Source organism: Gopherus flavomarginatus, chromosome 6, assembly GCF_025201925.1.
Source record: "Gopherus flavomarginatus isolate rGopFla2 chromosome 6, rGopFla2.mat.asm, whole genome shotgun sequence".
Taxonomy (NCBI): domain Eukaryota; kingdom Metazoa; phylum Chordata; order Testudines; family Testudinidae; genus Gopherus; species Gopherus flavomarginatus.
In genome coordinates, this window is record NC_066622.1 from 112,214,848 (window position 1) to 112,241,055 (window position 26,208).

The window sequence follows — 26,208 nt, forward strand, 5'->3', positions numbered from 1 at the left end:
CCCTAAGTCAGATTTATCAGATCATCCTCACATACTTATGTCCCCTGATGATTCCTGGCAACAAAATTTATTTTTGTTTTTTGATATAATATTTTGGCACCAACGGTTATATAAGATAAAAACATCTATTCTCTATTTTGCCTTTGTTGCTCTCTCCCTTTGCCATCTCTTCCCCTTTTCTATTCTACTGCTTAATATCTTGATGATTCTCATTTCCGTGTAATAAGTGAATAGACTTTGGGTTGTGGGCAGAGCGCTACCACTTTTTTTTTTTAATTCCTTGCCCCCCATTCATCTAATTTCATCCATCAAATTTTTTTTGGTACTTTGCTCTGCATTCCTTCTCTCGCAATCTTTGTCACTCCACTTCTTTCCATTTACCACCCTATCACTCCTAAAATACTTTGCACTATTCCTGCAAAAGGAGATAGATGTGTCCCTCCCCACTGACAGGAGATAGATGCCACATACAGCTTTACCTCTGGAGACGGTCCAGTAAATGTATGCATCCTGCTTGCTACCTTGCTTTTAAGCAACAGTGCAGGCAGCACATGACAGCCAGCCATGGAAAGAACCACTCTGTTAAGCGCCGCAATTAGCAGTGCATCATACATTGTCAGCTGTGCACTACCGTGCTTCCTGACAAGTGTCCTTAATGCTGTGGTTGAGCTGGGGACAGCTGCCAAATATGCAATGTAGGCTGCAGGGATATTTGACACACCTCTATCCCCACTCCATCACAAGGCCTGAATTAGTAAAAGCAAAATAAGTGATCCGAACAAATATTTCCCTATTAATTGGACCTGCAGAATGAAATCATATTCTAAGCCAGGTCATTAATAATAGTGGAATTTATATTTTTTTATGGATTAAAAACAAACCTCAGAGTTAAAACCTATGATGTAAATATTTTATAAAACAAAAAGTTTATTCAATTTCTAAAAGAAATTTTACTTACGACAACAAATATTTTGGCATGGCATGATTGATTTTAGATTAACAGTTAAAATATTTGGAAGCACAATGTGAAAAATGAGATCTTGAGTCTAGTCACTGAGAACAGATTTTTACACTGCCTTGAGAGAATGGCACTTTAAAAACTTCATTCACGGCTTGACTGAACATCAATTTATTTTGTCTTGATTTGTAAAGGCATAGTACTTAATATTCTGTGTGAGCTTATTTTATTCTTTACTCTTTACTCTATTAAGTAGTACTTTAAAAATATTTTCAGTCAAACCTTACTTGCAGGAATGACAACCATATTATTTATAGCACAATTATTTGATTCCAAATTATTAGTAATTAAAAGTTGAAAGGAATGTTGCAAAACAAACTTTGTAACATGATTAACAATTGTTCTGACATCACTCCCCTAGAAATGCCAATTACAGCAATATTGACAGAGGCTCACACACAGGAAAAAAAAATACAAAAAAAAAGGATGAAAATAACAGGATAAAAAATGAGAAACTGGGCTAAGCACTGGGATTCTCTATGAGCATAGGGTGTGGTGAGGAATCCTTTCTTCCTTCCAGAACTCAGGGTGGAGTAACTTATGGGATGCTTATGTCCCCACTTTGCTGAGGGCATGAGCCTGTGGAAAAAAGCAATGTAAAATTAGAATTGATAGGTCTCCTCAAAGAAGTAAAGTTCTTAGGTAACATTTGAATGAAGAGAGAGAGAGAGTAATCAATTGGCACATGGAGGTTGTTCCAAGCATATTTGTTGGCATGAAGAAAGTTTTCTTCTTCCACCCTCTTCAAACCTAAGCAAGCAATTCAGCCGCTCTTCTTGGTCTTGAGAAGTACTTTTCTTTGAGAGCAGGTCCACTGAACTCAACAGCACTACTTGCAGAATAAAATGCCACTCAAATTGAGAAAGATTAACGGTATTGGGCCCTAAGTGAATGTCAGGCTTGGGAACTGCAAAGGGGCTTTGAGGGGAAGTAGCTGGAAACAAGATTAAAGATACAAGTGTAGGATGAAGTTATGCATGGCCATGACGATGAGGTTCAGGAGCAAAATTAACAAGAAAGATGATGGGTAGTCAGTAAAAGAGAAATGACTTGATCCAAGTGGTAGGCAAGAAAAAATCTTTTGGCAGCTGTGTTTTCTATGGAGGTGGAATTTAATCAGCAAGTGCTTTACATACTAATTACAAAAGGGTGAGAAAAGCAACAAGGGGGAAATGAGTGGGTGAATCCACTCAACACTGGAAATATCTATACGCTAATACAAGGACTGTGGGGAATACACAGGAAGAACTTGAAGTATTAGTACATGTAACCCCTTTAGAGATGGTGCTCCTGAAAGATCACACTGAATTTCTAGGGGACACCCCTATGACTACAGCAACAACAACTAGAGAGGTTCAGGACTTAATTTCACAGATTGCCTACTGCCAAAGACAGAGATAGAACTAGCTTGCAACACTACCAGAAGCAATCAGAAACCAGAACTCAGAGACAAAGGGTGTGGTTTTACTTTCTGTTTTCATTGTGTTTGGAGTGTAGCAGAGATAGAAGCATCACAGCCAGGGTGAACATTCCTACCCAAGTGAAAATTTTGAGCCCTTTGGGCATTGGACACTGTCATCTCTGCGAAGACTGGAAACCTAGAAGGCTGAGGAGAGAGCCACTGTCAGGCTACTCAAGAGCCAGCCTAACTGTACATTTGAATCCAGACTAAAGAGCTGCAAAGATGACCTTCCCAATGTTGGTGTGGAGACTTTGTTAGAACACCTCTGTTTATGTACAGTTTATGTATTGTTTTTGTCTTTTATTCTTCTAATCTGCTTTTCCATTCTTCCCTATCCTGAGGTCCCCATACTTAATAAAACCCAGGTTATTGTTTTATTACTTTGGGAATTGTAATAGCTATTTTATTTTACTGTGCTCTGGCTGACACGGCTCTGTGTGAGATTGGGTGATGAATATTTTCCCAAGTCACAGGCTGTTCTCTGCAATAGGAGGGGTTTCCTAGGGTGGAGGCCTGAGGCACCCTCAAAGGTGAACCCAGGACCCATACAAACTGGAGAATTGGTCTGAGGTCAACAAGATGAAATTCAATAAAGATAAATGCAAAGTTCTTGGAATTTATTAGAGACAACTTTTTGTTTCAGAAGATGGAGGAAGTAACTCAGGGGACAGCCATTTTAGACTTGATTCCGATCAACAGGGAGGAATTGGTAGTGAATATGAAGGTAGAAAGCAGTGTGAATGAAAGTGATCACAAAATGATAGATTTCATGATTCTAAGGAAATGAAGGAGTAAGAGCAGCAGAAAGGACAATGGACTTAAAAAAAAGCAGACTTCAATAAACTCAGAGAAATAGGTCTCATGGAAAGAAAATCAAAGGGAAAAAGGAGCTCAAGAAAGCTGTCAGTTTCTCAAGGAGACAATATCAAAGGCAAAACTGCAAATAAGCCTGATGTGAAGAAACAACAGGAAGAATAGTAAGAAGCCAATATGGCTGTATCAGGAGCTCTTTAATGACCTGAAAATCAAAAAGGAATCCTACAAAATTTGGAAACATGGACAAATTGCTAAAGAGGAGTACAAAAGAACCGCACAAGCATATAGGGACAAAATCAGAATGGTTAAGGCACAAAATGAGTTACACCTAGCAAGGAACATAAAAGGCAATAAAAAAAGGTTCTTTAAATACAGCAGGAATGACAAAGATGCAGGAAGTGTAGATCTTTTACTTAGCAGGGAAAGCGAGCTAATAACTGATGACACCAAGAAGGCAGAGGTGTTTAATGCCCACTTTGCTTCAGTCTTCACTAAAAAGGTTAATGGTGACCAAATACACAAAACAAATAATATTAAACAATAAGGGGAAAGAAATGCAAGCCAAAATAGGGAAAGAACAGGTTAAAGAATATTTAGATAAACTGGATATGTTGCAGTTAGCAGAGGTTGACAAAATTCATTCTAGGGAACTTAAGGAACTAGCTGAAGCAATCTCAGAAGTGATAGCAATTATCTTTGAGAATTTGTGGAGGACAAGTGAGGTCACAGAGGACTGGAGAGGGGCTAACATAATGCTTTTCTTTAAAAAGGGGAACAAAGAGGATCCAGAGAATTACAGACCAGCCTGCTTAACTTTGATACTTTGAAAGATACTGGAACAAATTATAAAGCAATCAATTTGTAAGAGAATAATAAAAACATAAAAATGGTCATACTGATCAAACCAATGGCCTATCTAGCTCAGTATCTCACTTTTGAGGGGATGAACAGAATAGGGTAATTATCAAGTGATCCATCCCATCGTCCAGTCTCAGCTACTGGCAGTCAGAGGTTAACGGACATCCAGAGCACGGGGGTGCCTCCCTGACCAACTTGACTAATAGCCATTGATGGACCTATCTTCCATAAACTTATCTAATTCCTTTTTTAACCCAGTTAAACAACATCCCCTGGCAATTAGTTCCACAGGTTAACTGTGTTGTGTGAAGAACTACTTACTTATGTTTTTTTTAAATCTGCTATTAATTTCATTGGGTAATCCCAATGTGTTAAGTGAAGGGGTAAATAACACTTTCTTATTCACTTTCTCCACACCATTTATAATTTTAAAACCTCCATCATATTCCCCCTTCATTATCTCTTTTCTAAATTGAACAATCCCAATCTTTTTAATCTCTCCTCATAGGAAGCTGTTCCACACCCTCTAATCATTTTTGTTGCCTTTTTCATGCCTTTTCCAATCCTAATATATATTTTTAGAGATGGGGTAACCAGAACCACATGCAGTATTCAAGGTGTGAGCACACCATTGATTTATACAGTGGAATTATGATATTTTCTGTCTTACTATCTATCCCTTTCCTAATGGTTCCCAACTTTCTTTTAGCTCTTTTGACTGCCACTGCACATTGAGCACATGTTTGCAGAGAACTATTCATGATAACTCCAATAGGGTAATAAGGAATAACCAGCAAGGATTTGTCAAGAACACATCATGCCAAATCAATCTAATTTCCTTCTTTGACAGGGTTACTGGATAATGGGGAAGCAGATGTAATATATTTTGATTTTAAAAAGATTTCTGACACAGCACCAGAAGGCATTCTCATAAGCAAACTAGGGGAAATGTGGTCTAGAAGAAATTATAATGACACAGCGCACAACTGGTGCACAACTTTTGAAAGACTGTACTCAAAGAGTGGGTTATCAACAGGTTGCTGTCAAACTGGGAAGGTGTATGTAGTAGGATCTCACAAGGGTCAGTCCTGGGTTTGGTACTGTTCAATATTTTCATTAGTGACTTGGATAATGGAGTGAAAAGTATGCTTATTAAATCTGTAGATGACAACAAACTGGGACGGCGTGCAAGCACTCTGGAGGACAGGATTAGAATTCAAAACTACCTTGACAAACTGGAGAATTGGTCTGAAGACACCAAGATGAAATTCAATAAAGATAAATGCAAAGTACTTGACTTAGGAAGGAAAAAATTAAAGGTACAACTACAAAATGGGGAATAACTGGGTAGGTGGCAGTACTGCTGAAAATGATCTGGGGGTTACAATGGATCATAAATTGAAGATGAATCAACAATGTGAAAAAGGCTAATATCATTCTGGGGTATATTAACAAGAGTGTTGTATGAAAGACATCGGAAGTAATTGTCCTGCTCTACTTGGTGCTGGTGAGGTCTCAACTCGAGTACTTTGCCCAATTTTGTTGCCATGCTTTAGGAAAGGTATGGTCAAATTGGAGAGAATCCAGAGGAGAGCAACAAAAATGACAAAAGAAGTTTAGAAAAAGGTCCTGTGAGGAAAGGTTGAAAAAATTGGGCATGTTTGGTCTTGAGATCAGGTCTCCTGTCCGTCTTCTTGTAACAGTCTTCAAATATGTTAAGGGCTGTTATAAAGAGGATGGTGATCAATTGTTCTCCATGTCAACTGAAGGTTCTCCATGTCCACTCCAAGACAAGGAGTAATGGGCTTATTCTGCAGCAATGGAGATTTACGTAAATATCAGGAAACAACTTTCTAACTATAAGGGTAATGAAGCTCTGGTATAGGCTTCCCAAGGAAGGTTGTGGAATCCCGTCATTGGAGATTTTTAAGAACAGGCTGGACAAACATCTGTCAGGAATAGTCCAGGTTTTCTTGGTCTTCACTCAGCACAGAGGCTGGACTTCTATGATATTAAGTGGTCACTTGCAAATACATTACTTCTGAGTGGAATGCAATGCTTCATAACAATCCAATAAAACCATTCAGAACAGAAAATGGGCAATAACTTATCCATCTGAGATTACTTGGGAGTTTAAGATAAGAAGAATTTAATTAGCCAATAGAATTTTGGCTAGGGTTCTTGAGCACCCTTAGGTATGTCTACACTGCAAATGAAGGCATGATTGATTGTAGCACAAGTAGGCATACCCATGCTAGCTTTAATCAAACTAGAACAGGTAACAGTAGCAAAGACATGGCAACACAGGCTTCAGCATGGATTAACTACTCAAATACAGGCCTGCCAGGGAGCATGGGTATCACAGTATGGACTGTGGTTGCTAGCCCACCCTGCCATGTCTACACTACTATTGTCACTGATGTTTGCTAGATTAAAGCTAACCGGGGTATACTTACCCATGCCACATCTTCACTTGAAGTGTAGACATTCCCTTTGAGTGTAATGGGAATAGTCAGGTCCTTGGTTTTAATTCAACACATGGCAACTCCAGCAGCAGAGTGCCCACTAACACTGTGTACTGATTCAAAGGATACCGAATCAACACCACTTCCTGCAGCTCCATTAAGGCTGTGTCTACACTTAAACCACTACAGAGGCAAAGCGGCAATGCTGCAGCTGCACTGCTGTAGCACTTCAGCATAGCGACTCTCCACAGTGATAGGAGGGGTTCTCCTGTCACTGTAATTAATCCACCTCCCCAAAAGGCAGTAGTTAGGTGGTCAACCTAGCAATGTCTATACTTGGAGTTAGGGTTAGCTTAACCACGCTGCTCAGGGGAATGGATTTTTCACACCCTTGAGTGACACAGCCGGATTGATTTAACTTTTTAGTATAAACCTGGCCTGAGAATTCCTTAGAAGTGCCCCATCGAAGTACTTCCTAGGATTAACCCTGTTTACCTTATGAGATCATAGCCCATGGTATAACAAGGTTCATTTCTTATGGAAATGGATCCTCACTTTACAATACAACAGTGCAAAGGGAGGTCTAACACTCTCAAAAATATACCAAAAGAAAAACAGATCAGGAAACACATAAGAACATATGAATGGCCATACTGGGTCAGACGAATGGTCCATCTAGCCTTCCACTAGTATCATGTCTTCCAACAGTGGCCAATGCCAGGTGCCCCACAGGGAATGAACAGAACAGATAATCATCAAGTGATCCATCCCCTGTCGCCCAATCTCAGCTTCTGGCAAACAGAGGCTAGGGACACCAATCCTGGCTAATAGCCATTGATGGACCTATCCTCCATGAACTTACCTAGTTCTTTTTTTAACCCTGTTAGTGTCCTGACTTTCACAACATCCTCTGGCAAGGAGTTCCACAGGTTGAGTGTGTCTTGTGTGAAGAAATACTTCCTTTTGTTTGTTTTAAACTTGCTGCTTATTAATTTCATGTGGTGACCCCTAGTTCTTGTATTATGAGAAGGAGTAAATAATACTTCCTTTTTCACTTTCTCCACACCAGTTATGATTTTATAGACCTCAGTCATATCCCCCCCTTAGTCATCTCTTTTCCAAGATGAAATGTCCGAGTCTTATTAATCTCTCCATATATGGAAGCTGTTCCGTACCCTTAATCATTTTTGTTGCCCTTTTGTGAACCTTTTCCAATTCCAATATATGTTTTTTGGGATGGGGCGACCACATCTGCATGCAGTATTCAAGATGTGGGATACCAGGGATTTATATAGAGGCAATATGATATTTTCTGTCTTATTATCTATCCCTTTCTTAATGATTCCCAACATTCTGTTCGCTTTTTTAACACATTTTTAAAGTAAGAGAAAATGGCACATAACTGTCTCCTGCTGCTACTTAAATATCATCCAAAACTGAGTTGTTCACTGTATCCTTATTTACCTGCTGCATTCTAATGATTTTGAGACGAGACATACTGTTTACATCAGCCTAAAGCTACAGTTACATAAGTATTCTATCTATTCTAGCTTGAAACAGACTGTATAAAAATGACTAGTGATACCCATTTAGCAGCAGAAAAAAACAAAACAAAAAAAGATTTAATGCACCATCTCCGAATACAGTTTTCACCAGATGGTACCTAGTGTCTGTTGTCATCAGTGCATAAGATAGACAACATTATCTAGGCAGAATCCATCCATATTCATATTTGTCAAATAATATTTCCATAATAAAATATTTTTAGTTGTCAAAAAGATACCGTAACATACAGTACTAGTAGGAAATTAGAATTTTATAACATACAGGTTTATCAAAAACTATATTTTATATTAGAGTTGCCTGCTATCTAATAAATGCAAGTCTTTAATATTGTAGTATTACAATGGATACTACCAATTAGTATACTGTAATGTAAATTAAAATACAAATATTCAGTGGTATGTCATAAGTGTGAGAAATAATTAACAAAAGTGTATAACACATTTAGTGCACAATGACTAAACACTGTGTTGTGCTGCTGACTTTGTGAAAAAATATATCCCAAACAGCTGAAATATCTGCATTTCTGTTTCTCTAAAAACAAGCATTCCCAAAGCCCTAAGCAACCATAATGACTGCCTTCAATACTGCACTGATAAGTAATACTGAGATTTAAAGAATAAAAAACATTTTATATATCTGTTTGCATTGCTGTTGTAGCTGTTTTGGTCCCAGAATATGAGCGAGGCAAGGTGGGAAAGGTAATAACTTTTATTGGACTTTCTTCGGCTGATGGAAAGGACAAGTTTTCAAGCTTCACAGAGCTCATTCTCAGGTCTGGGGAAGGTAACCAGAGTGTCCAAGCTAAATACAAGATGGGACAGATTGTTAAGCATGGTTCACATGTTATAGGAGACCACTTAAAATGAAGCAGACAATTAACACCTCTGCAGTCATAGGACAGTGGAGAGTCAGTAGGCGGCAGGGTGTGTTACAAATTGTTGTAATGGGCCATGTGACAAAGTGGGACTCACCAGCATAGCGCCTCCTGCTGGCCATCCTGGGAATTAGCTTTCGCCCCTTCCAATCCAATCCACAGCTAGTGGTGTCATACCTGCCCTCACTGCTGTCTTCACACTTTGGACCCGCATCACTCCCCAGACCGCAGTGTCCTCTTCTGGGTAGGGGCAAACTGCAGTCTAGATACTAGCCACTCCCTTCATTGGCAAGTGGGGTGCAGGAGGCACCCAGGCCTGCCCACTACTCTGGGTCCTGACCCAGGGACCCTACTGCCAGCAGCCACCTACTGCCCTCCTCCAACCTGCTTCCTATTTTCCCTGGGCCACTTCGCCTGTAGCCCAAGCCCCTTCTCAGCCCCTGTAGCAAGCCCCCAGCCTGGCAGTGGTCAGCCAGCAGCTTACCCTCACACTCTGCTGCCCCTGACCAGCACTGCTCTATGGCACTTCTTCAGGCAGCCAGTCCTCCTCCCTTGCCTTCCACAGAGAGCCTCTTTACTGTCCTCCTCCACTGCTCAGCAGCCCCTTCTTATATGGGCCAGCCTGGCCCTGATTGGATGTTCCAATAAAGCTTCTCCTGATTGGCTGGCATTATAAGCCTTTTCCTCATTGGATGCCTCCTGGCAGCCTCCCCAGGGTGGCTTTACCCCTTACCTACCAGTGGGCAGCCACTCCACCGCAGGCTAAAAAAAACAATGTCTTTGGTACCTGGTTTTTAGTGTCCTTTGAAGGGGTTGTGCTGGTTTCCTTTGAGGACAAGGACTGAGAGATTAGATATGGAGCAATCACTTTGGAAAAGTGTCTGCCCATGGGTGATAAAGTCTTTTATTATTATTCTGTGAGAGTTCATTTGATAGCATACAAGATACACAAACAAGAGAACTCAGGCAGACCCAGCATACCTGCCCCATGGTACTCTTACTGAAAGAATATTAGGACTCATACTCAAACCAGTCACCACCCAATAAGCCAGTTTCCTCCAGGACACAGCCAACTTCCTCCAGAAACTCTGCACCATTAACAACCTCCCTCAGAACACCATCAATATCACCTCCATATACATCATGACAGCCTCGTTGCTTGCCTTCAACACCCCAAACTGGTTGACAAACTTATCCATTTCATCCTCATCCATAACAACTTTACATTTAATAGTAAACACTTTGTCCAGACCATGGTGCCATCAGATGTTGGCTGTGTATGTGTTCCCTCTGTGTACTGCACTGGCTCTGGCCAGATAGCTCAGACAACAGGCTTCAGCTGAACTGCCCAAAAGACCCAAGACTCAGTTTCAGTACCGAAGGCACGCAGCCAGATTTATTGTTAACAAAGCATAGTTTCTAGTATCCTGTAGACTTTACAGGACCAGTAACACATGTATGCCCGTTACAATGGACCAGCTCAGACAGCAGCAGGACTTTCCACTGCCCCCTAGGCTAGACAAAGACACTCTCTCTGAGACTTTATTTTATACACCAATATGAACAAATTACATATTGCCCCTCTGACACAGTTAGTTACTGCCCCCTGACATGGTTTGTTAACACACCTTACCTTCTACACGTTGGCTCGATCAAAACATCTTTATCCAATACACTGGCATCCTGACCTTATCTTTAAGAGAGGTCAACGTGTTCCTGTTATCTTTGGGGAATGTGTGTGTACCATACTTAGTATAAGGGTGTTCTGGTACCACCCTTCTGGAATGTGTTTGTGTGAGTGTCCCGTATCTAGCACTTCTCAGGAATGTGTAGGTTTTTGCAATACCAGCCCTGTTCTTGCCAGATTTGGTGAGCCTGCATGCAGGCAGAGCCTGACTTCTGCTTACAATCTGAATTTTGCTAACTTTGCTTTATATTAGCAGGGCTTGACCACTACTTTAGTTCAGGCCTCAGGCCCCATACTGGGCCTCTGATCCAAGGCGTCATGTCTCAGGCTGTCTTTCTACTATACATTGGCACTAGGATGACTACCCAATATGCCACTCTCTTTATGAGTCACCTCAAGGAAGAATTTCTGGAAGAATTTTTGTTCTCTGGACAGATGACCTAAACTCCCTCATAAATTTACACGATAATGTCAACCACACCCAGCCATCAAACTCTAGAATTCCCACAGCAGGATCAAATACCTGGACAGCACAATCTGTTTGAATTATGTGACTCTACAGATAACTAATGACAAGAATCATGGATCACCACCACACTTAACTACCACCACCACCACCACAGATAACTAATGACAAGAATCATGGATCCACGGATCACCACACTTATCTTCACAGATCCAATAATCACCCCAAACACACTAAGAAATCTGTTACCATCGGATACCACAGAACACATTCCAAGGAGATAGTCCAGAATACACATCTAAACACACTTAAAACCATGTTCAGTAAACCAGGACACTCCACCAAAGATGCAGAACAAATCATGGAATGGACCACCCAATACACTAGGAGAAGATGCTTCAACACAGGGGTAGGGAAAAGCCCTTAAGGACCACACACAACTAGTTGTCCCCTACTACCTCACTTGGGGTATCATCAAACAATTACAAACTATACTTAATGGGGACCACATCCTAAAAGAAATCTTTCCTGAACCCCACTTCTGGCCTTCAGAACAATCCCCTATCCTCATCAAGCTCATCATTAGAAGCAAGCTCCCCACAGACCAAGATGCACCAATTCAAAGTGGCACCAGGCCCTGCCAGAACAATAGATGCAAAACCTGAAGACATATCTCCACAGCTAAGATGAATACCCCCTGTAACACACCTTTCAAAATCCAGGGGTCCTACACATGCCTGTCAGAACACGTGTACCTCATCCAGTGCATCAAATGTCCCAATAACAACTATGTGGGTGAACGCGCAAAATCATTACTCTTTCAAATGAACTCACAGAGAAATATGATAAAAGACAAAAATACCCTATCACTCCTGGGCAAACACCTTTCACAAAGCGATCACTCCATATCTGACCTCTCAGTTCTCATCCTCAACAGAAAACTGTATCACACTTTCAAAAGACAAGCCAGGAAATTTAAATTCATAACTCTGCTAGACACTACAAACAGTGGTTTAAGAGATACTGGTTTTATGGCCTATTACAACAATTTGTAACACATCTTGCTGCCTATTAATCCTCCATTGCCCTACAACTGCAGAGGTGCTAATTGCTTACATCATTTTAAGTGGTCTTCTACAACAATCTGTCTCACCTTGTATTTAGCTTGGACACTCTGATTACCTTCTCCAAACCTAAGGAAGAGCTCTGTGAAGTTTGAAAGCATGTCCTTTCCACCAACCAAAGGTGGTCCAATAAAAGATACTACCTCACCCATCTTGTCTCTCTCATTTTATATATCTATCTAAAAAAAATCAAAATTTGCTGAATGAACTACAATTACCCAAATACCTTTCCATATAGTTATGATTTACAGATTAGAAAATTACTTAAAATAATCATAATATAGAATGTAGAAGTGAAGCAACAATATTGTCATAAAAAAGAAACAGCGTTGAAAACGTCAGGTTTTAGAGTAGCAGCCATGTTAGTCTGTATCCTCAAAAAGAACAGGAGTACTTGTGGCACCTTATTTTAGAGACTAATAAATTTATTTGAGCATAAGCTTTTGTGTAACTGTAGCCCACGAAAGTTTATGCTCAAATAAATTTGTTAGTCTCTAAGGTGCCACAAGTACTCCTGTTTTTTTAGTGTTGAAAATGTAATTTATGAAGATCTCTTTGAGTTAGTTTAGTACTGAGAAATCAAATCTATCTTTAAGCAGAAGTGATTAGAATGATTCATAAGAACTGATATCTTCTGTACCAGAAGAATGGAATCAACTTTTTTACTTTTGTTGGAGACCACTGTAATTTGATGATGCTTGTCTCTATATATACCCAGGAGAAACAGAATTATAAAAGTTAGAGCCAGAAAAGACCTATTTGATCATCTAATCTACCCCCATGCCAAAGCAAAATTAAAAGAGAAAAAATGTTAAAAAAGTGAGTTAATGAATGTGTTTCTCCAAAACTAGGAATATTCACTGACATGCAGTTTCACAGATTACAAGGCCAGAAGGGATCACTGTGATCATCTTGACATCTGATATAACACAGGCTATAGGACTTCCCCAAAATAATTCTTAGAGCATATCTTCTAGAAAAACATCAATTTTGATTTTAAAATGGTCAGTGTGACATTATGCTCCATATACTTTATTGAAATATGCTTATGATATGGATATGACATAACTGAGATGTACTTTATGCAAGATGGCTCATGTCAGGTATCATTGGAAAGGCTGTGATTTATGGACTGTCTTTATCCAATTTGTATGCATATATCATTTTTTGTATCTAAACTGGGAACACTGACCATGTCTCTGTATTTCAAATGTGCTACGCTGGATGAGGCCAAGCAATGTTAGTGGCTTATTGAAGGAATTCACACAAGCATAAGGATTACCCAGGAACTGTGTGCAATACAAACCTCTCAGAGACAGCTCTACACAATGAGAACTGTTTGACCCAGGTTACAGCAAAAAAAGCTTTCTGGTAAGTGCTGGAAAGATATGAGGGGGACAATGACAACATGTGGGGGCTTCCCCGCTCCCTCTTCCTATAACAACACACCTGAAAACACCTGAGGAACAAAGACTGAACTGTGGGAAGTGATGGTCCCAGGCTGGAAGGATTTTTAGCCTATGTGAGAAAGCCAAGGCAACTTGTGCCTTAAAACTCTGCCAGTCTGTTTATCACTCAGGATGAGAATTTGCTAATTTGTATCCTACCTATCAGATTTTTTATGGACTCGCGCTGTGCAGATTTTTTAGCAAGACAGTATTATTTTGGGTTTATCTCCCAAAAGGGATGTTTGCGTGAGTGCTGGAGGAGTCCTCTCACACAGAGCCAGTGCAGTTTATGGCTGCACCTGGGTATGGCCCTACCTGTGTGTATGTGCTGCAAGAGGCCGGAGAGCCTAATTCAGCAAAACAGGAAGTGAGAACCCAGGCTGGTGGAGCAGGAGAGGCTCAGTGAAATCCCAGAACATCAGGGAGCATCCCAGAAGGAGGTTCAACCCGTCACAGTCAGTGACAAAAAATCCAACACAATATTGTTCCAATAGTTAATTACTCTCTGTTAAAAATGTACACCTTATATGCAAGTATTGGAGCGGGACATTCCGTGGCCTGCATTGTGCAGGAGGTTAGACTTTAAGATGAGAGGGACCATTATGATCTTCTAGTCTGACCTTCTGCACAATGCAGGCCACAGAATGTTACCCACTCACTCCTGTAACAAACCCCTGACCTATATCTGAGCTACTGAAGTCCTCAACTTGTGGTTTAAAGACCTCAAGGTGCAGAGAATCCTCCAGCAAGTGACCTGTGCCCCACGCTGTGGGGGAAGGTGAAAAACCCCCCACTGCACTGATCATTATTTCCAGAACTTCTTTCTTGGATACAGTAGTTATACAAATTGCATGTCATCTATACAAAAGTGAGGATTTGTTAATGTAGAAATATCATTTAAACTAACATATCCAAGAGACAACATATTTTGAAATGACATTTCAACATGGCTGCTAAGCAAGTACTAATGGAAGTGGAATACTTGAGGTGAAATATGAATATTGGACCTACTATTATCTGCATAGCCAAAATATTCCCACCAAAGAAATGTTATTTCATACAAATCACACTAGCCTGACAGCAGAAGCCAATACATTTGTCATGCATATGTAAGCAGAGTCAGAATGAGCTTTCCCCTGACATCTGGTAGTGAGCTGTAGAAAAGGACTTCAGGGGCTGATTTCGTTTGCATGGGCACACTCACCCTGCCTACCTAATGGGACTGCTTTCCCAAATGGTCACTTTGGCTGCTGTGGGATCCCCAGTCTCTTTGTTATTGGAGCAGGAGTAAGAAAGTGTTGTTATACTGGTTATGTGAATCAAGGACAGTAGAACTGTACTTGGCATTTTAAACTGAGGGACTCACCTTCAACTACGCAGCACTCATTAGGCAGGGGACCCTTCAAAGCCCTATGAATTGTGAAAGAGGCTGGGGACAGAGATTTGGAGGGCTTTAAACACCCCTTTGAACTTGCCTCTTGCCACTGTGTAATAACAGAACTAAGTTTGACTCAATTAGGAGTCTTATTACATGCTGCAGAGCTGAAATCACTGATACCTAGGTCTAAGCATTAGAATTACTGTGGGCTAGTGGTTCTGATGCAAGAAGACTACCCATGTGCACCAACAATGAGGCTCCTGTACTAACAGTTGAATCACTGAGAATTGTGTTAAATAGGGGAGGCCTGAAGACATATTGGTGAGTAGCTAGCAGGACAGCTAGTGGAGAGGCATAGCTAGCAGAGAGGCTAGCGGACTGGTGTAGCCAGCTGGGTGGCTGGTGGAGAGGGGTGGAAATCAGCCATTGAGGAGTTGAGCAGCAGAGAGTGTAAGGTGACTCCATATCTTCCCCTGCTTCCACCCAGGCTGGGAGGTGAACTCTGCAGTTGAACTTCTGAACTCTGGGGCTGCACTGACTAAGGATGGCAACTGTGGATTGGGTGATTTTTGGGTTACTGGATTTAAGACCGTGAGGGGAAAAGGACACTGCCAAACTTATTTGGGGATGGGTCTTTTGCTCCTGGTTTGTGTTATAAATCCTGTTTGTGGTGTTTCCCCAACATAATGCGGCATTCTTTCCCTCCTTTATTAAAAGGCTTTTGTTACACTCAGATTCTGTGCTTGCGAGAGGGGAAGTACTGCCTCTTAGAGGCGCCCAGGCATAGGTGGCGAGTTATATTCCCCCAGGGTGCCCAGGCCCCAGCAATATTCAGAGCCCAGGAGCCCAGCTCCACTAATATTTGGGGCCACCCTACCTCCTGCACCTCCCCTGAGCGTCCTCTGGCCCCCTCTGGCTGCCCCCACCTCCCACTTGCCTTTCCGGGGCCCTGGAGCAGAGAGTCACTGTCTCTTCCATTCAGCTCTATGCTGTCTCCCTGAAGCAACTGCTGCCACAGGGTCCTAGTGCCCCCATCTCAACTGTCAGGGCAAACTGACTGAGCCTGCCCTTCCACCTCAGATCGTTCCCTTTTCCGGCAGGACCCTCCAGCAGCACAGGGCCCTCCCTCTCCCCCCACCCGCAGTCACTGCTCCTGCCCCATGCTGGGCAAAGAGGCAGCCCCATCCCTCACCCCCAGTGAGACTCCAGTCAGGGGCAACAGCAGGGGAGGAGGCGCATGCAGCACTCCCCCAGCACCCACCACAGGGGAGGTGAGGGAGATTCTTGGACCTGAGAGGGGCCCTAGGAGCACATGCAGTGACAGTGGTGGCAGTGAGTGTGCTGCTGGGGGATGGGGTGGGAAAGGGGGGCTCCTCCCCCAGAGCTTGCTGCTGCCGGCAGAGAAAGGGCTGGGGGGAGTCCTCCTCTCTGGCCCCTGTCCTGGAGCAGCCTGCCTGCACCCCAAACTTATCTCCAGCCCTGCCCCACCCCAGAGCCCACTCCCCCAGCCAGAGCTTTCATCCCCCCACTGCACCCTCAACCCTATCCCTGAGCCCCTCCAACACCCCAAACACCTTATCTCCAGTCCCAGCCAGAGCCCCACACCCCAACCCTCTGCCCCAGCCCTGAGTCTCTCTAAAACCCCAATCCCACCCCAGCCCCAGACAGAGCCCTCACCTCTCACATCCCTACTCACCCTGAGCTCCTTCCATACCTCAAACCCCTCATCTGCAGCCACACCCCACAGCTCTCACCCCTGCACCCCTTCCCATCCCCAAACTCTCTCCCAGAACCTGCACCCCCTTCCTCCACACCCCTTCCACCCCCAAATTCCCTCCCAGAACCTGCACCCAGCATCCCAGACCCCTGCCCCAGCCTACGGCCTGCACCCCAGACCTCCTCCTCCACCCAAACTCCCTCCCAGAGCCTTGGGCAGGTGGGGGACGGAGTTTGGGAAGGGGCGGGTTCTGGGAACCACCAAAATTTCTACAAACCTACCACCCCTGCACCCAGGGGAGTGGTATGTAATTATCCCAGGTCACTGGGTGGGGGCTTGAGCTGGTTTTGCTTTGTGTTATTGAAAAGAAACCCCTAGACACTGAACTTGGCCCTTGTTGCTGCCAACTCTCATAGGCAGAAGAGTTACACATATAATACATATTTTACATGATTTACTGTTTTTGTTTTCTGTATGTTAAGCCATGCTAAATTACTGAATCCATATATACAGAAATATTTCATATGTGAGAAATGTAGCCTTCAAAGAATACACTTGCTTAAATTTCAAACTCTCTCATTCTGTTAAGATTCTTCAGTCCAACTGTTCTTCTAAAAGCATTCCAGGTCACTTTCCCCCTTTTTTTGATGATGCAAGGTAGGTAGATATATAATTACTCAGTTTGTACAGGATCTTTGGACATGCAATTTTGTGGGCACAGTTTTAGAGGTCACTTCTGAAAATGTATTTATCATCATAAAATTTCTGTGCAACTAATATTTGCTATAAAACAAGAAGCTAACTTTGGTTATATTTAGCTACTTTGCTATACAGTATTATTAATCTTGACTAGAGCATTACATGGAAAAAGTCAAAGTCTGCTAGGACTTCTGGGGGAAAAAATTAAGTACTTACCAAGCTCCACTGGCAGCCTTTTTATAGGATTTCTTTCTAAAAGTAAAGTTTTCAATTGCCTTTGTAATAAAACAAAAATAGTAACAACTGTAAAAGCAAAATTAAAATGCATTGTTAAAACAGAAAAACAGGTCACTTTTTTTTGTTTGTTAATTTTTCTTGCCTTTGTTTTCTACCACACTAATGATATCTGAATCCCCATAGATACCATCAATGCTCAACTATGGCTTGTGTATCTCAGTGGTTCAAGGTCTCATGGCCTGATGTCTGCTTTCAAATGTAAGCTATTGTTGCATACCATTTCAATATTTTATGTTGTTTCCTGCTTTTTTTTTTTAAAAAAAACCTGATTATTATTGGTAGCGCCATCTACTATTAAGGTTGTCTGACACTTCCATACTAAGATGTGGTTTTCACTTGGGTTATAACTTTGCCAAAATTTAAACAGATATGTACAGGCAACCTTAATTCTGGTATTTCCTAACGTCTGAGCGCTTGACTTTGTAACTTTAATAACATTCTTTTAACTTAGATATTATATACAAACAAAACTAACAGTTTCTTAGACTCCTTTTTTTTCAAATAGACAAGGCATTATCAGTACTCTATTTTCAATGGGTTTTCCTTACAAAATTGACACCAGAAATTTGATAAAAACAGTTTCTGAAACATGGAAGTAATTTCTTTTGAAGTTTGATGAATGGAAATGATAGAACTAAATTATATTGTTAAGATACGACAAAACAAAAAGAAGTTTGGTGGTTTCAACACCACCTTTGTTTATCTCTTTTGAAAAAGTTTTAATTTATCATATGCATTTTTGGAGCCCCTTAATTTTAAAGAAAACTAAATTAAAACTTTTACATATCATACCCTTTTATGTATTATTTTGTTTAATCAGACTATTCAATTCAGTTAAAGACAATCACGTACTGTACTCCTAATTGATCCATGATTTCCTATGATTGTTCACTTAGATCCTAATCCAAAACCCACTAAAGATATTGTAAAGACTCCGATTGGCATCAGTATGTTTTGGATCAGGTCTCAGGATCAGAAATAGACTTCGTTAATAATGTCTGAATCCATTAAAATAATTAGAACAGAACAGTATACATTTACATGGATATAGTTGTTTTCCATATTTCCCATCAAATATGGAAAACGAGCTTGTGATACGGCATCCAGAATCACTGGCAGTATTTGACCCAACCTCAGTTTAACCATGCAAATTGCTTCTACTTTTGAAAATTAAAATAATTAATTTCTTAAAACAACATTAAAAGGTCAATGTTACAACTTAATCCAGGAAACATAATGAAATCAATTAAACAAACAAAAAAAATCAAAACTCTTACAACAGAAGACAATACGGTGTGTAATGAAATGCTAAACTGCATTATATTGTTCAGCCACTATGTGTATTATACCATTCAGCATTAAGTGGTGCTATGTGTAACATTCCTCACCTGAGAATATAACAGCTATATCTCGCCTTGCATTAAAGTATCTAAAAGAAAACACATCTCCATCTCTCTCTCTAGGATGAAAGGTCTGTTACCAGTCCATGGCTGGCACATGAAAGGGTGCACCCTGAATCCATCCACATGTAACATCTCTTTGATTCTGATATGCACTTCCAAGATTAATTTTTTTATATGTGAAAATTCCTCAATGTTATCATCAAAAGTTGTCATATAACAGGTTAGAGACAAAATTCTCTTTGAAATTAAAAGGGCTGCCAAGTCTTAAGGATTTACTATAAGGCCTGGTTTTGTGACACATGGTCACAAGGATAATTAGTATCTCTTTTGATTTACACTTTAATTGATTTCTGAGGTTCTCTGCTCCTTGTGAGATGAAAAAAATTGAACTCCCTCACAACATAAGGCCAGATTTTGCGAGTTGAGAAGATCCTGGATCCAATGGAAGGGCTGAATACATCCATAAAGTGTTGATGAATTTATTAGGTTTTACACTGTGAAAACTAAAAACTAAATCTAAAATTGGTGTTGGTCACACAGATTTTTAGTGAAATGGTAGTAAATGAACTGCTTGGTGCTAATATTTATAAATTGAAATCATTATTATTTTTAATCCTCCACTTTATTGTTCATACATGCAATATTATCTCCCTCTAAACCATTACCTTTCAGTGATTGATCTGCCTCACTGACATATGCAACATACAAAGTAATATAAGAAACTGTCATACTTGCTTTAAATTTTACCAGTTTTTTTCAGTCATTCAGTATAATAATCTAAAAGCTACAGTATGCAGCTGTTTCATTGTATTTATTCTTTCTAGAGTGCTGTATTATTTCTTAATCTCAAATACCAGCTACTGCACATAGCCCTGAATAAATGGACTGTGAGCATGGGAAGCCCAAAGGGTTAGTGAGGGATAAAATGTTTCCTCCTGCTCCTACAGTGGCCTTTCCTGCAGCTACTCTTCCCAAAGACAGAGTTCCACTTACAAGATCCACTCAGCATACCCTCTCCTCTCAATTGGGGCACACAGAGCAACAGCTGAGATTACAGTCTCCTGTGACTTCACTATTCATGTCATCCAAATAACCTCCAATAAATAATCCTACAACAAAAGTAGTAAATCAAAGCCTGATATTCTTGAAAAATGAGAAAAAAAGGAGCAAAAATTGTGAAAGCAAACTTTAAAGCCATCTTTGTAAATCACAGAGAAAATGTAATGGGAAATTGGAATATTTTCAAGTTTCCAGTAAAATAACCTTTCCCATAACCATGTGTCTCAATGGTTGTTGTGACCTGCCAGGACTAGCTGTTGAAGCCCCTACAGTGCTTGCCTCCATGTCGTGGTACATCTGGCACACTACTGACACCGTAAGGGTTTGGTGTACTCAGGCACCGATCAGCAACAATAACTACAACAAATTCTACTATAATATGAGGTAAGGATTCAATGAAACTCTACTAATGCAGTGGAATGCACGGTAATATCTCTGAATGTTTTATGCTGGGAGTTTTTGAAAAGTTAGTACTAGTGAGTTGTATATTACTTATATAAAGATACAGGCACACACCAAGAGTTTACTAATCTCAAGACTCAAATGGAGATGTGTACACTGATGCATGGCAAATTTACATGACAAAAAATACTATTAATCCTGTCTTTTTTAAAAAGTTATAATTTTAAAAAGGTACAAAACCTGACAATTTTCAGATTCACTGTCTCTTTTTCTGATAATAAATTGATGATATAATGCTATATAAATCACATACAATAAATTATGTTAAAATACCATTAAGCATCTTGTTTAAATAAAAAAGCCATGAAACTGTATCTTCCTTTTGGAAAATTCTCCAACATCTCACTATTTTCAGAAGTTGCCTCTTCCCCAATAACTACAGTGTGGAAGCTAGGATTCCTTTTTGACCATAATAAGCAAACTCTTATTTAGCCCAATCTTTCTTTTAATACAGAGATGAATTTAGTTTTTTGTTCATGCCAGTTTCATTGGTTTAATATTGCCCAAACTGAGGTCTTTGGCCTTTTCTACCACTAATACCTCAGCAAGTGACAAGGTATCACACTAGTTATCTCATACATGGAACTACTAAAATGGTCTTCTCACTGCACTCATGACTTCCTGCCACTGTAATCATTCATTTCAGTATCTAGCTGTCAGGTTTATTTTTGTGTCCCTGCTCCACAGTACTCTTGTGTCTCACCATGATTTACTTAGTTTATTTGATTGCTAATTCATTTTCACATGACCCAGATTAGGATCTGAAACTATGGGCTTGATTTATCTCTCAACTTCCTCCTCCTCACAGCAGCATAAACCAAACTCAATGGAATTAAAGTGGTGCAAAATTGAAATGAAAGGGGAATCAGGCCATACGTCTCTGGAGGTAAAAGGGTTTGTGCACTAATCTACTGTACTAGTTAGTTGTACTTGCTCATTTAGCTGAGTGTTATTAAATATAATTCTTGCTTACTGTTCTTCAGTTCTGACGTCAATATAGAACTAACCTGCATAAAAGTCTGAGAATAAGAAAATTACATTAGAGACAAATAGAGGAAGAATATTTTTTGTTATATTATCAATACAAGAAATGCCTTACTTGTGACATCCAATTCCAGGGGGAAGAGTTTTAATTTTGTTATACCGGAGATCCAGCCAAACAAGATTTGGCAGCTGCTGAAATAAATCCTTAGGAATTATGGCTAAAGCATTTCCTTCCAGATGCAAATGCTAATGTAGAAAAAATAAATATGTTTTAAAACCAGAATTAAAGTAGAATGCCTGTTCTCTTGGCATGAAGAACATTACTGTGAAAACCCTAGTAAACTGAACTATAAACTATTCTAAAAATTACATTTTCATAAAACCATGAAGGAGATGATTGGTACAATCAGTTACATAAATTACTCAAATAAATCACTTATTTACTTAAGAACTAGCTTTTCGAAAGCAGAGGGGAAAGAATCATAGCTAAGAATCTGTAGATTTTCCACTAACTTTAATGAGAGCAGTACTGGGCCTTTAATTGGTGCCTACAAAATTTACGTCAAGTGTGTAATTAACAGAGTTACTCACAGCAATTTACTCACTTTAAGGTTGGGTAATTTGTATATTTCCTCAGTAAGATGCTGAAGTTTTTTCCTACTCAAATCTAGACTATTTGAAGGAGTAGATAGTGTATCTTCAACTGCCTTCCTAACATCTTTTGATGAACTGGAACCAGATAGGTGTCTCTTTTTCTGATCTTCATTCTCTAAGTAATCACCACCACCACAAGACTCTTCAGAAAGGCTTTCATCCATTTGTTAGCAAACCTAAAGTACTGACCCCATAATGCAAACTGATCGTCTGAAGGTAAGTAATAAGCTGAGAACAAAATAATAATAATAATAATAATAATAAAGAACATACATAAGACAGGTTTCTTTTTTTGTGATATTTATTCCCCACATCCTCACTAGTGCTATGTGATACTTTAGATCATCAGAAAATAATGAAATTATTCTGTATTTTTATATACATTTAAAGGTAACAAAGGAAAAAAAAACATTGGGTTCATGTCTCTCTCATAACTGCACCCTTTATATCCTTCTCCCATACCTTTCCTTATATTTTGAATGTGTTCACATTTCCCATGAACCACATGATCTCCATCTCCTCCAATGCTTTCTCAAAATACATTTCAAAGCTGAGTATAGTACCTTGTTTTCAGGGATGGTACTTGCACCTTAGTAAGTATATAGTTGCTGTTTCCCAGTGCCCTCTGTCTCCTACAACTTTCCCTCCTCCCTCTGCCAACACCCACTTCTCCCTTTCTTACTAGTTCTAACTACCACAAAGCCATAAACATTATAGGGTGCTCAAAATCCCTAAATGCCTGACGTGCACCTATTTTTCTCTTTCTGGTGGCGGAGGGTACTTCCTAGTCCATCTCAAATAGACCCAGAACTCAGTGGACTTCTCTGCTTAAATAACCTCATCTGTAAATTGGGAATAATAATGCTCACTCATCTTGGTACAGATCTTCAAGGGCCGTGAAAGAAAAAATATTATATAAGAGCAATGTGATGTTATATAAAATTGTTTCCAACATCCTATGTCTAACTGCAGGAACATCTTAAGTATTTCTCTTTAACTTCTTTAAAAATCTGTGGATATACAAGGCCTGATCCAATCCTGTTGATTTTAAGAGGAGAAACATGATCTAGTGACTAGAGTGCTAGCCTGAGACTTGGTAGACTAGGGTACAATTCTCTGGTCTGTCACAGAAGTCCTCTGTGACCTTGGGCAAGTCACTTGGGCAAATTTTCAAAGGTGTTCAGCCACCAAAAGAGGCAGATAGACACCTAATGAGATTTTCAAAAGTGCCTAGCCAAGTTAGGTCCCTCCTTTTAAAAATCCCATTAGCGCCTGTCTGCATCTTTACGCACCTAAGCACCTTTGAAAGTCTGTCCAAAGTCTGTGCCTTAGTTCCTCATCTGTAAAATAGGGATAATAATCCTTCCCTACCTCACAAGGTCTGTGTCGGGGTGGGGATGATAATAATGCTTTAAATGACTGGGAAGTGCTCATATACTATAGTGATGGCAGCAAAATAAGTACCTAAGACGATGAGAGCTGGGTTGACCCTATAGTAAAAGTCCAGCAAAGGGATACAACTTAACTCTGTGTATATACAGTTCTTTGCAGAGTCTGACATTATATGTTGGTAATAATAAAGTTGTTCTCATAAAATAATTCTAACAAAATTTTTGTGATAAAATTGTTTCTGTATTTTTTTCCTGAAGCCACAGTTACATTATACACTGCAGTTTGGTTTAGGTTAATTTAAATAATTTTGCTTGCCTAAAACAGGTTTCAAATATTCATGTATAAATTCCTGGGATTTTTATAATTGTAAACAATTTATCATTTAGAACATTTGTTTACAACATTATATAGCCTCAAATTTGAGTGTTTTGATTTAAAGAAAAACAAACAAGCTTAAAAAAAATCTCAAAGCTTTTCCTTGTGCCTCTCCTGTTCCTCAAATGTCTGTGGCAATATTACATCATCTCCCATTTCTTATTTAGTTTGCTTGTTTGTTATTTTGTTTATGCATTCTTATTGCCATTGCAAGGTTACTTGTATGTTGCTTGTAGTTGTAATGCAATATTAACTGACAGTTACAACAATACAAACCAAAAACCAGATCCTGCAAAACACATATGCGTTTAACTTTATTGATTTAAGTAGTCCCATTGAAAGGAAATTAGCTAAGCATTACGTGTTTTAAGGACTGAGGCCTACATATCTGAACTGTGTAACTTTTTTCCAACTTCCGCTCCTTAGAAAAAAAATATGAAAACAGCAAGATAACAATTATAATGCCCCTTACCTAGAAATGACACAAGCCTCACTCACAGATTCATCTGAAAGCTTCCATTTCTTGTAATGAAGGATTTTGCAATGAGATTTAAAAGATCATTTAAAAAAAAAAGTCCCAAACAGAGCCCTTGTCTCCTTACTCCAAATACAGGCACAGAAACACAGATGAACTGATTCTCCTCTCACACGGATAAAAATCAGGACTAACTCCTCTGGACTCAGCAGAACCACACAGCTGTAAAACTGGTGTAAAGTGAGACCAGACAAGAATCAGGCCTAGGGAGTTATAAGCCATACTGGCTTTTAAATTCACAAAAATCCTGACACTGTAGCAGTTTCAGCTGACCTACACCAGGACAATATTACCTCTCAGGTTTTAATACTTCATTTGTTAAACTGTGACCCTGAACTCAGCCCCAGCCAGTAAGGAGTCTCCCCTTCAATTCAGGGCCAGAACTTGCCCCATTAGGACTGGTTTCCTCCCTGGGTTCCCAACTTTTAAATTACCCGCTGCAGAGCGGACCCACTGGCATAGGGACACAAATGTCACCCTATAAATAGCATCACCTTGGGAAGCAGAAGTCGCCAAACAAATTCCTCAGGGATGTTTTGTTGGCCTGACGTTATTTTGAGGAACAGGCAGCACAGAGTCCCAGGAGACTTTGTTCGCCCTATAGAAGATCCGGGGATGGGGAGAGGTGAGGGGGTGGGGTGCCGTGGGGAGGGGAGGGGGCATGACTGCAGCAGGGCTGCAAACCACCAAACGGCCCTGCGGGCTCCCCATCGGAGGAGTGGGGCAGATTCCCCACCAGCAGCAGGCTCCTCCCCCGCCAGCCCAAACTGCTCCCCTCACCCCGCGGAGCATCTTCCTGACCCCTTCTCCCCAGAGCGCCCCCCTCCCCCGATTCCGGCCCGGGGAGCTCTGACCTGCCGCCGCCCCCGGCCAAGAGCGGTCCCGGCTCCCCGGCTCCTTCTTTGTGCCGCGACCAAAGTGCAACAAACAGGCCCGGGCAGCCGCAGTCTCCATAGCAACAGCCTAGCGGCTACCACCGGCCTAGGGCCCCGGAGCGGGGCTGAGGCGCACAATGGGGACTCGCAACCCCCCCCCCGGCACAACCCTTCCCCCCATCCAGAGCCCGCACAGCCACCCCAACCCTCCCTGTGCCCCACAGATCCCCCCTCCACCCAGCCACCCCAACCCTCCCTGTGCCCCATAAATCCCCCCTCCACTCAGACCCCACCCAGCACCCCAACCCTCCTTGTACCCCACAGATCCCCCCTCCACCCAGCCACCCCAACCCTCCCTGTGCCCCATAAATCCCCCCTCCACTCAGACCCCACCCAGCACCCCAACCCTCCCTGTGCCCCACAGATCCCCCCTCCACTCAGACCCCACCCTGCACCCCAACCCTCCTTGTACCCCACAAATCCCCCCTCCACCCAGACCCCACCCAGCCACCCCAACCCTCCCTGTGCCCCACAAATCCCCCCTCCACCCAGACCCCACCCAGCCACCCCAACCCTCCCTGTGCCCCACAGATC

The 26,208-nt window shown here is 41.0% G+C and overlaps 1 protein-coding gene across 2 annotated transcripts in view; it reads right to left on the reverse strand.

Annotated features, from left to right (window-relative positions):
- LRRC27 (leucine rich repeat containing 27) overlaps window positions 1-25,676 on the reverse strand; it is a 59,099-nt gene extending 33,423 nt beyond the window's left edge. For both annotated transcript variants that reach the window (XM_050959506.1, XM_050959505.1), the window contains exons 1-4: window positions 25,594-25,676; window positions 22,389-22,665; window positions 21,899-22,029; window positions 17,795-17,853 (exon numbers count right to left, since the gene is read on the reverse strand). In XM_050959506.1, the coding sequence (XP_050815463.1) occupies window positions 17,795-17,853; window positions 21,899-22,029; window positions 22,389-22,601 (403 nt within the window). In that variant the 5' untranslated portion in view covers window positions 22,602-22,665; window positions 25,594-25,676. The remainder of the gene's footprint in view (window positions 1-17,794; window positions 17,854-21,898; window positions 22,030-22,388; window positions 22,666-25,593) is intronic.
- Between the last annotated feature and the right edge of the window lie 532 nt (window positions 25,677-26,208).